The 12362-nt window shown below is 45.8% G+C and overlaps 1 protein-coding gene across 4 annotated transcripts in view; it reads left to right on the top strand.

The window, feature by feature from the left end:
- LOC143375649 (uncharacterized) overlaps positions 1-7130 on the top strand; it is a 74524-nt gene extending 67394 nt beyond the window's left edge. For all 4 annotated transcript variants that reach the window (XM_076824997.1, XM_076824996.1, XM_076824994.1 and 1 more), the window contains 5 exons: positions 3336-3608; positions 3781-3867; positions 3954-4002; positions 4169-4427; positions 4903-7130. In XM_076824997.1, the coding sequence (XP_076681112.1) occupies positions 3336-3608; positions 3781-3867; positions 3954-4002; positions 4169-4427; positions 4903-5470 (1236 nt within the window). In that variant the 3' untranslated portion in view covers positions 5471-7130. The remainder of the gene's footprint in view (positions 1-3335; positions 3609-3780; positions 3868-3953; positions 4003-4168; positions 4428-4902) is intronic.
- The last annotated feature ends 5232 nt before the right edge of the window (positions 7131-12362 follow it).

Raw genomic sequence — 12362 nt, 5'->3', positions numbered from 1 at the left:
GATACATTCTTAAAAGCTTTGCTCGTTATACGTTCTACTACTACGAGTCGGTAAAGCAGGGAATGACAAGATTAAAATGGTAAATGGTAAAAAATTATTTTGTAAAGTGAAACTAATTATACAATTTCAGCCGCATAGGAAAATAGACGTTTTCGGAAGTTTAGCCAAAAGGACTCACAAGGGAAGATCCCGAACTCGGAAATTCCAAAAATTCTGAAACTTTATGAATATGTAGGGAATTTCCTCCTGATTACAACGCAATTTTTGTTAGCTGCCCAAATCCACTCTAAGGAGATGTAATTGACCCCTGAAAATCCGGTTACTTTCCAATTTTCTGCTATAACTCGCAAACTGTAAAATAATTTTCTTACCAAATGCTAGATCTAATTAAAAGAAGTAACTTTTCTCTGAAAACTTCGTTTCTATCTCTTACAGTTCGCGAGTTATACCACAAAATCGGAAAGCAGCCTTATTTTCAGGGGTGAATTTCACCCCGTTCGAATGAATTTGGGCAGCAAACAAAAATTGCGTTGCAGTCAGGAGGAAGTCCCCAACATAATCACAAAGTTTCGGAATTTCTTTAAACTTTCGAGTTCTGATCTTCCCTTGTCAGCTACTTAGAGATTTTAGTCGTGACCGTAAAAAATATTGCCCTCGACGATTGCGGGGCTCACCTCGGGAGGCTACGCTGCCCTTCACAGTCCTCTTACCGGAAGGCACCGCCTGTCCCACTCCGCGGCCAGGTCCTCAAGGGACAATGTTCCTATTCTTTCATTAGCAAGACGACGCCGGGTGGCCCGTGGTACATTGACTTTTTATCAGGCACAAACGACTTGGAGTGGCCAGCCATCGACAGAGGACCACCCCGTAGCGAACTGACAGGGCCCTAGGCCTAAGTAGTCATCCTTTCTCCCCGCTAAACGTTTCGAGGACTAAATATCCCAGGCTGATAGATTCGCCCGGAGCTTTGCCTCTGTCGGGCTTCGCGTCATAGCGGAGGGCCACGTCGCCTCTTCCGCCTGCACGGCGAGAAACGAAAGCGGCTGGTTTCTGAAATACACATTATTTCCGATCGCACCGCCACCGCCATCGCCACCACCGCCGCCGCTGGAGACGCTGACCCACATAAGCATTTTTCCAATTCCGTTCGTGGCCGATAGAAAGCCGCCAGCCGCGCCGCCGTTTGTAGAAAGTTCTCATATTATTTAGCATTCTCTCGGTCGCGCCGGCATTATCGCCGGTGAAAATTGGCAAGTAATAATTGGACGTATCCCGCGAATGCGTGGCCAGCTGCCGTTCCCTTCGGCCCGATATCGACTTTTGCCTTCTGCCTCCTCTTTCACGACGATCCGATTTATTATTCGCTCCCCTGGATCCTGGAAATCCGGTCCCGCGAGCTTGTCTGTGCAAATTGAACCGGCCGGGATTAATGGAATTACTAATTTTTACTTTTTCCCGCGCGATCGCTTTTTCACTGAGGGATAATTAGATTCGCACAGCCGCCGCCACGCCCGGCGCGACGGCGCGGCTTATTTCTTACGGTCCATCCGGTTACCGTGCCGAAGAAGCCCGGACATTTGTCGTGGGAAATGTCGCGGCGGCGGAGAGGGAGCAGAGGCTCGTGCCAAGAGCGCTGAAACCACCAGTATATTATTCCATTTATGCCCGGCCCCCGTCCAATCACCCGGGCGAGTATTGAAAGCAGCCCGCTTGAAAATATTGCTGCCTCGCATTTTCTGACTCCTGCCAGAAGCGGTTAAGCCACTCGGGCCGATGGCTGCCGAAAAAGAAGGAACTCGGTACTTACCTTGATTAGTGGGAGGATGTCTCGAATGCACAGTGGCTCGTCAAAGTGTCTCGGCGTTCGAGTCTTTGTAATTCAACCGTGTATCCGCTGATATCTAAATACAGAGAAGTCATGCGAACCAGTTGAAGCGGTGCATTGATTGGTTAGATCGAGACAGATGGAGCTTAAAGGAGTGCTTACGGCGTTCCGCTTTAAGGGGGGTATACTCGCCTGAAACCTCGGGAAATGTGTACATTTTGTGGATTTTTTTACAAGTCAACGGCTCGATGAAGATTTCCCGGTTTTTTACTATCTTTGCATGGTATTATGAACTACTTAAAAAAAAAGTTTCAGTTGAAAAAGTATTGTTTTCCGGAAGTTATGCACACATATCCGAAAGTCTCTCGATTTTAGACGGCCATACGGTGGGCCTGAAATCAGCTGTATGTCGTGTCTGAAATCAAAAGCAATAAAATGTTCTTATAAAGTGTGCCAGTAGCTATCGTCCAACGGGGCCGATTTTGAAAATTTTGAAAAATAAAGAAATGGTGAGAGATCAAAGGTAAAGTCACATTTTTCTAAGAGAAAAGGCCAACTTTTTTCTTTGTAAATAATAAACGGGGAATCGGAATAAAAAAAGCCCTCGTTGGACGATGCGGCGTCTTATTACGATCCTGCATGCAAAATTGGAAGTGAATTGGTTGAACGTAGCGCGAGTTTTTAGGTCCACCGTTTAGCCGTCTAAAATCGCGAGACTTTCGGAAATGTATGCATAACTTCCGAAAAACAATAGTTTTTTAACTGAAACTTTTTTTTCAAGTAGTTCATAATACCATGCAAAGATAGTAAAAAAACGGGAAATATTCACCAAGCCGTTGACTTGTAAAAAAATCCACAAAGTGTACACATTTTCCGAGGGTTCAAACGGGTACAGCCCCTTAAGGCTGCACGCATCCTTCAATGAAGCTAACGGGGCCTGAGCGAGAGAGTCGAAGACGCTACGCGAGAGAGAGAGGGAGGAGGGAGAGGGGGTCCTTAAGGCCCTAACTCAGGCTCGACTCCTTATTTCCCCAGGTTTTTTTGCAACGTCCTTGCCCGGCCGCGGAGCGTGTTTACTTTAACGCCTGGATGCGTTTGACCCAGTTCCCTATTTCTCTTCCACTCGCGCTACATGCATGGTCAGCGAAATTGGCAAGGTCGCGAGCTCAGTGAAGCGTTAAAGTAAACACGCTTCAGCGCCGGGACATCGGCTCGAAAACAACCGTGGGAAAATAAGGGAGGATCGCGTGGAGACCACCTCTCGTGTTCAGTTTGCACCGATCCCATTCCTCAGTGGGACCAGTCTCTTCAGACTCTTCGGAAACAGTGAAATAAGTCGACGAATAAGTCGCTATTACCACCGGGCATTCACTCCCCGGATCTCAGTGACCGGAGAGAATAATGGGTCGCGTTGCTTTCGGGTTGAATCCAGCAGCAGCTCGATTCTCCAAAGACGACAATCGCGGTCCCTGGCGTGTGTGATTAAAGTGGACGCCTTTCGATGTTGCAGACGAGATTGTCCTCCCTGCTGAAAACCGCGGAGGACTTGCACATCAAGGGCCTGGCCGAGGTGAGCTGGCGCAGCGATTCCACACAGAACGACCTGAGCAACAGCGGTCACAGTCCCGGCGCTGCGCCTCCCGGTGTCGAGACGGTCCTCAGGGAAGGGGACGCCGACGAACCGCCACCGCCGAAGCAGAGACGCAGAGGGCGCCCGCCCCTGGACGATCCACCCTCAGCCCACGACGTGTTCACGCCGAAAATCACCTGTATCACCGGAAATGTACGTCAGCCCCTGTCGCCTTCCGCGCTGTTTTCACCTCTCAGATTCCCTATGCCCGCCGGTCACGGTGACTATTTAACTGCCGCACACCGCCTGACCTCTATCCTCTACCCTATCCGCGCCGCGTTCGACCGCAATCGCCTCTAATGCATCTGTTCGAACGATTTCCCAGGAGGAAATGATGAGCGAGGGCGGCGACCACGAGAGCTGGGACGACGAGATGATGATGAACGAGAATAACGAGACGCCGCTGCCGGTGGTAAGAGAGGCATTCCCTTAATCCGAGATTCTTTTGCTACGCGGATAAAGAGTTACGTTAACGCTTGCTGCATCGTGTTTTTGCAGCTTTCGTACATGTCCAAGGATGACAACGCATCCGATCAGGAGAAGAAAGGTGGGTGCGAGGAATCGTTAGTTTTGGCTAACGAGCATTCAACGGGCAATCGATTTCTCGATGCCGGGCACGTGTATGTGCATGCGCATGTGTGTGTGTGCGTGTGTATGCGCGCGTGTGTGTTGGATAGGTTTGAAGAATGTAACGTCGTTTGATTTTGCCGCAGCGCCTACCACTCCCTCGAATTCCAACGCCACGAACCTATCGATCCCCGAGCAATTCCGAGACGTCGTGAAGATGAACGATTACCTGACGACGGGACGCCGCCAAGAGTTCTGGGAGGAGCCGTTCACGCGACGCCTTATGGATGCCATTAAGAGCAAAGAACTGGAAATGAAGACTGCCGCCGAGATACTTGGCGTCTCCTACGGAACCCTCTACGGCAGATATCGCGACAGTTATGGTTGCCTTAAACATCCGTATAGGTAATGGGAAGACGCTTCACGTTTCCACATATGTACCCGATCGGCTTTGTCGCGATCTTTGTCGTTAATGCCTTCGTTCGGGTTTTACGAGCGGATCTTCCCTGCCCGTCACCTCCAAGCTCCAACGATCTCGAGGGGTATCGGGACGCCGCTACCGGGCCTGTTACCGTATTATTAAGACGAAGCCCGGGCTCGGAGAATACACGCCAATCTAATGCCCCTATCGAAAAACTCACGCTCGGGCACTAGACAAAGAAATTTTCCTGGGAATATATTTTACACGTGGCCGGTGAAATCGACCATTAACCCGCTTTCTTCGGCTTCGTTTTCACAGTGTTAATCGCACGGTCTTCCTAACGCAACCCGTGTCCTATAATGCGCCGTCTACGTCGCTCGTTCACGTTGCCCCCATTTACCCGGCCTCGGCATGGCAGTAGCGACACCACTACGATAGAAAAAATGCGTCTGCTCACAGAGTAAGGGACTTCTGGTCCGAGCCCGGGCCAGCGGAGGTGCTGGCCAAGCTACGAAGGAAAGAGATCACGCTGTTCCGTGCCGCCGAGTTCCTCAATGTCACCGTCCACACGTTGGCGACCTACCTGTCCACGCTCCAGGGCCCGGACAGGATCTCCCTGGCCGGCGACCTGAGCGTCGCGTCCGGCGCGGTCGACGGGAACAACGAGGCACCGGAGAACAGCGACACGATGAACGACATCCTGCAGAAGATCAGCGCCAACGCGGCCTCCTCCACCCCCATCAAGCGGGAGGGGGGCGGTTACATAGAGGTGCCGACGGCGGTACCGAAGGCGGCGACCTCCGTCCTCGAGAACAACCCGGACATCACGATCGTCAAGACAGAGAACATGCCCCGCAAGCGGGACTACTCGAAGATGTCCAACACGGAGAACAACAACGCGAAGCTGATGAGCGGCGGCGCCGTCAGCGAGGTGACGCAGCCACAGCCGTCGCAGCAGCAGCAGCAACAGCAACAGCAGAACATCACCGACCAGCTGTCGTTGAACAACGACAACAACAAACCCTAACTATTCAGGCCTTACTTGCAACCGGCGAATCCCCGTGCACCGAGTGCTAGCTACAGATCCGAGCTGTGCCCGCGCAGATTCTATTCGAACGTGTTTACTCGCTTTCTCACCAATTTTCATTTGAAGTAGTAAAGGAGGGACGCGCGTCGTTGGTCCCGTGTAATCACGTGCCCTATCGTCGTCGTCGTCGCCGCCGACGACGGTGGCGGCGTTCTCGTCGCCCTGCCTTCTCCTCCCAATTCGTTGACGCTCCGCGCACGCCAGCTGACACTAGCTTTTAGACAATCTCGCGTGTACGATCGTCTAGCGGGCGGAGGCTCGGTGTCGCGTCGACAGGACAGAACAGCGGAGAGAGTCGGAGGGATCCGCAAGGCTGACACCTCGGGGGACCCTGCGAGAACGAAGCGGGTTGATCGAACCGCTCGCTTCCTTCCGCGCGTGCCTTCGGCGGCTCTGCCCGGATCACACCTCTCCCTGATCTCGCGGACGCGACGCCAGCCCCCGGGCCGCGTATATTTTCCGAGTAAAAAAAAGAAGAACGAGACGGAGTACGTCGTACTAGAGAGCGATTTCCTTCGTAATGTTAGTAATAGGCAATATATCGTATATAACACACACGGTTCTTCGTTAACTTGAGCATTGGTTCGCTTTAACCCAACGTCGGTAGCCGATTACATGTCCGGCCTTGTTGGCGCGAAGGAAAGAAAACCAGACGGAGGGGAAACAGAAAAATGGGGGACAACAAAAAAAAAAAAGAAAACAGGAAAAAGGAGAGAGAAACGTGTAATAAAGTTCAATCGAAGTTCCTTTTGAATAACGATGCGTAAGGTGTATCGCGAAAATGAATGCCTAGACTATTTTCTGCCGCATGCGTCTGTATGGTAGCACGTAAAGAGCGACAATATTATTCAGCCTGTCCCCGCGTAGACCCGCCAGAGTATAAGGTAATCCCAGTGCGTGGCAGTCCTGCGAGAGGATATAGACGTTTCTCGCGTGATCGTCTCTTGTAATTACCGATGGAGCGCATGCATTTCTGCATACGGGAACCGAATGTTGAGCCGGGATTCTACGCGCGAAATTGAGAAAGGTACAATTCTATTTTCTTTTCTCCCTCCCCCCCTCTCTCTCTCTCTCTCTCTTTCTCTCTCTCCCTCCCTCTCTGTCTTTACAACAGTATGTAGAAGTTATCGCAGTTAGTGATGGTATATTTTAGAGGCCGCCGTTTAAGTGCACGCGCGAGCTTTCTTTCCTTCTCCCTCCTTTCTTTTATATAGGTATGTATATTATATATTGTAGGGATTTTAAGTGGCTTTTATTTAAGCGATAATAGCCGATCGACGAGATCACAGGCGATTTATCATTCGGAAAGAGGATACCTATACGCACGCGTAAACGTCCATTGTAAATATCGGTGCAATAACGAGACCTAAAATTAATCTTATCGTTCGTGGCACGTGGTGCGCGCGCGCGCGCGCGCGCACTCTGTGCAATTTCCATTTTTTTTTTTTTTCGTACAAGGAAAATGGAATCCGAAAGGGAGGAAACATGCCGGTTTTTCTTTCTTTCTTTATTTTCTTTTAGCGTCGCGTAATCGCGTTCGGATCTTTGCTCGCGAAAGTGAAATGGTGAATACGAAACGGGGAGAAGGAGTAGGAGGAAATGAAAAGTGGGGGTATTGACACGACGATTCGATGCCCGATCGATCGATGATGCCTTGGTTGGTGCGCGCCAACTCTCGCGATATATTCGTTTAAGTTTTATTCTTCCGGTAACGAAGCCCCGAGGCGTTGCTCCTCGCATCCACGCTCGAGGATGAGACGCGAGGCGAGATATGTTTAACCGTACTGTCTGCGACACGTATCCGACCGGAGATGATACAAGTATTCCTGTTCGCTAAAGTTACAAAACGAAACAAAAGGGAAAAAAAGAAGATCGCTAAGTAAGAACTAATAGTATATAGAGTAGAGGTATTCTCGATATACATATGATATTTTTCGACGATATAAGACTTAGGTTGCGTCTTGGAAGGACTCACGCAGGAGAAGGGTACTTGTAAAGTAATCCGAGGAATCTTGTGTAACTAGCGACGAGAACACACAGGACGAATAGTGTCGCTGAATATTGTTCGACGAATAACGAGGAGAGATGGAAACGAAAACGCGTTACTGCGAGATGTGTTGTACATACAGAAAGTGTAGGTTTATGTAGAGAGCGGTGGAATGGATGAGGAACGTGAGAGGAACATTATACATATATATATATATATACACACACACATATATACTTACACACACACAGACACACGCGTATACACTAACACAGGACACGCGCATATATGTATATATATATATATACATACATATATACATATATACATATGTAGACAACTATCCCTTTTTTCTCTAGAGAAAAATTCTAAAAATCGACTGACTATTAATTGATAAAGATGACGTTTAAATGCTATATCGCTCCGTGAACCCGAAGGGAAATAGCGTGTGACGAGCAACAGAGTAGTATTTTCCGAGACACGAGACAGCTGTTTTGCGTTGTTGTTTCTTTTTTCCATTGTACTTTTCCTTACATTGGACATATCGTTTTGTCCGCCGTGGCCGACTTGTGCAGAATGAAAAGAAAAAATGATAGAGATAAAGCCGAGGTCTTTTGATTGCTTTACGAGTGCTCTGAATCCGAACCATTTTACTGCGTCTAAGTATCATCATTTTATACGATATAACTTTGCACCGATTCGATATTTTATTCGTGAACTATTGAACACCATCGAAGATATAGATCTGTTCATTCTTTTCTTTCGCTCATTAATTTAACTTGTCGTCAAATAATCATTGGATCTCTGATACGAACGCTTGTATATTGACTCTAACAGTTTCCTTCTGTCTCTCGTTCGTTATCATCATCATCATCATCATCATCATCATCCATTATTATTATTATTATTACTATTATTATTATTATTATTATTATTATTATTAATATTATTATTATCATTATCATTATTATCATTATTATTATTAATTATTATTTTCTTTTTTTATGTAAAATAAGACTAAGACATACCAAATGAGAAATGTAAGGACAAGTTTTGTTAGGTTATAGTACTAATATCGCATATCAAGAACGCGAAGAATACATGCGCTGAAAGCACTCTGTATTTGCCTATACACGTCCCGGTGAAAAGTTCTAGTAATCGGGGCGCACAAGACCACTTTTACTCTAGCAAGAGTATACGACTAGAAGTATTAATATTTAATATTAATAATGAACGCGGATTGTCCAGAATGGATGGTCATGTTTTTGAGGATCAACGTCGAGCCACTGGAACAAATCCGAGCAACTATGAAACAAAAAAGAAAAGAAAGAGGATGTTATTCGACTTTTAATTTCCAGCGATCCGTCGTCGTTTCGCTTCTCTGTGCTCTTTTTATCGGCCATTGATCCTTGGAAAATTTCCTACTTTCTTGCCGTCCATACCACGGACACCAAGTGAACAACTTAGCCTTCTCCCTTTTCTTCTTTTACGACGCCTCTCTGTTTTTATCCGGAGACCCGATCGCTTTTACTGCGAGTCTTCTTCGCTAGAGTACAAACTACGAGTACTCGTCGAGCCTCGCGGGTGCTGCGACTTCTTTGGGGGGGGGAGGCGGTAGAAGCCGACGGGCGTCCCTCGCTGCGTGCCCCGTAACAGAGGCGACCCGTTTAAACCCCACTGTCACGCCGAAAGGGTTTAACGATGATTACCTTAAGACGACTTAAACGAGACGCGTATTTCGTTTCCTTTGCTCCTGTCTATTCTTCTTTTTTTCTTTTTGTATGTTCGTTTTTCTTTTTTCTTTCTTTCTCGTTTTTAATAATAAACGAAGAGATCGCGCGTGCGTATGCAACATGTATGCTAAACAGTACAACTCAAAGACTGATGGCCATTCATTTGGAGGTTCTTGTAATAATCGTAATCTCAAGCCGCGCGCGATCTTGCGGCCGAGGCAAGATCGCCGGGAGAGTATGTACATCGACGTTGTACGAGAAGACAGGACAAGACTATAGCCTATTATTGGCGAACGATGCGCCGAGCCGTCGTGTGCATCGTACCATGAGACTAAAAAAAAAAAAAAATCGATATCATAATTATGTGTCGTTTGATATAAACGAATAATGAATTAGTATGTATCATCGTTTTATACACAACCTAATTATATCTACGTACACTATTGTACATTCCTAGTATACACTAATGTCACTGTCACATACACACGTACACGTACACATATATACACACACAAGCGTTGTATCACAGGCACTCATACGAGAGAAACAGAATACTAGAAAGAAACGCATGGACCTACTCTATACGTGTACGCGCGTGTGCATACACACACAGAGTGAGGGGCACGCGTACGTATACCGCGCGTGTGTATGCATGGACGCGAACGCAGAGACACATTTACACGTATGAATATATTTATAATAATTATATATATATATATTAAATATATTAAATATATATATATATAGCTATTCCAGAACGGACCACCGCGACATCGACATATACGAAGATCATTGAATTAATGGGAACGGGGAAGAAAAGAAGTGTGAGAACTCCTCATTGCCGAATGTACGTGCGTAAATTAATAATTAACGAGATCGTGGGTTGAATTAACCGAGCGTTAAATTTCGTTGTTAAGAGAGAGCAGCAGCAGCAGCAGCAGCAGCAACAGCAGCAACAACAGCGCCGTTGCCAGTGTCTCATGTATAACAAAACACACAATCGAGTCTCTGTCAATTTTCATATATACACGGGAAATCCTCTGTGTGTATACGTATACAAAAGAAGGCGAAGTAGAGAGAGAGAAAAAAAAGCATTGTAATAAAATGATGAAACGCGCATGTATAGCAAGAAGGTTGTTACACTTGAGCACAATAGAGAGAGAACAAAGTATATGAGTATAGTTTTACACGAAGGCTTTATCGCCCGTTTAGTTTTATACCTGAGACACGACGAAAAGGCTGAAACGGTTAGACGATAAAGAAAACAGTTCGAAACCACCCCCTAGCACCTTCCCACCCAGCCTCGCCTCGCCTCGCCTCGCCTCCCCCAGCCCTGTCCTCGCTGTCTGAGTTCTCGTTCTTTCTCTGCTGCACCCGAGAAATCTAATCGTCCCTTGCTCACGCTACACGTGTAGGCTGCATCCCTTATTGCGTACATGCGAGTGTACAACAACTTCCTCCACCCCACGGTTTTTTTTCCCCCCGCCCGCTGCATAAGAGCCTTGCTACCGATTTCCTTTGAACTCTGGACTGTAGTGTACGGCGTACATGTAATTGTTGCAAGTCGGGCGAGATCGCGGCTACGTACCTACCTATATCGCGCATCGACGCACGTCGCGGAACATTGTTTCTTCTTTAGCCAAAGTTTAGAATTTTGTGTTTATTATTCTAGTTCTTCCTTTCTTCGCGATCCACGTGCCCCTTCATTCTCCCTCCCCTGCCTCCCTACCGCTTCCCGCTATCCCCCTGGCCATCTCTCTTTCTCTTTCACACTCATACTACACACAGACACAGAACATATATGTTTGACATATTATTATATTTACAATTATTTTAATTATAATTTCCCAGAAGTATATATTATCTTTAATAATCGTGGTAATTTTTAGACTAGAAGAACAATATATTAGCGGATAGAGATTAAAGTATACATAAACAAAATGAAGCGGATATATATATATAAATATTATATATATATATATATATATATATATATTGATAAAATATTGAGATGGTAATTAGAAATTGGGTCGAGTGCATACAATGCTGAAAGACGATAACGATATTTACGCGTAAGAACGTTAAAAAAAAGAAAAGGTTCGAGCAGATGGGATAAAAGCGGACTTGACCGACGCCGTCAAGCTGCTCGCAGAGAATAATTCAATGATTAAAAAACAAAAAGGAGATCAGTAAATGTAAATGTTTGTAAACAAATTATGAAACATTATTTGTTCAGTGCCTACATATTTACACAGTAACAATAAAGATGAAGATTAGTGAATATCACCCCTCCCCGACTTGATATTCATCCATATCCACGTTTCACGACCACTTTCGCCCCCGAAATTACCAATTACCTGCGTTCAAGATTTATGTGACAATTATTCTGATACCTTATTACAAGCCTGTACTTTTAATGATAGCTGCAAAACTGCATGAAATAAAGTTCGAATTTAAACTGCGCTTAATTAAGCGCCCTACACCATCAAGAGAACAACGACATCCATGATACAAATTCTTACGTATAATTCCCCTATTGTCGCTGAAAATAAGTGTTTTTATAGTTAGAGAGAAGTTAATAAATCTTTCCTTTACTAATTATAAACTATCTCCAGCTATTTCAATCGCTCTAGAATTTGTAAGAATCATTTATTGCTGCTTCCTTCGTAGTGGCGTTTGTTAAAGCGCCCCCTGTGCATCGTAAATTTTAAAGTCAAAATGTGCCGGTGCTGATTCGCAAATTAATCGTTCATTAGTGAAAAGAATTAATAGATTCATATATTATAAGCAATAAATTGATTAATTTGTGTACGAGATGTACCTACGTACAAGGGGAACGCGTTCTGAACGAAGAATAAAAGAAGGCTTCGAATAAAGGCACTCGCCGAAGTTATTTGAGCTTCAAATAGTTCTCGAATAAAGATGACAAAATTATTTGAGGCTCAAGATGAAAGGCCTTCGTGTAAAGAAAGTATATCTCGGGTTATCTTTATTCGACGACGGATAAACATAAAGTATCTTTTATTCGGTACGTTATTTAAATAATTTTATATTTAGATAATGCCCAACTCTGGTCTTAAGGGGGTAGACACGTCACGTGACCTGGCCGATT

This window comes from Andrena cerasifolii, chromosome 13 (genome assembly GCF_050908995.1).
Source record: "Andrena cerasifolii isolate SP2316 chromosome 13, iyAndCera1_principal, whole genome shotgun sequence".
Taxonomy (NCBI): domain Eukaryota; kingdom Metazoa; phylum Arthropoda; class Insecta; order Hymenoptera; family Andrenidae; genus Andrena; species Andrena cerasifolii.
The sequence above is the reverse complement of the archived record's forward strand: the minus strand, read 5'-3'. Positions and strand labels throughout refer to the sequence as shown.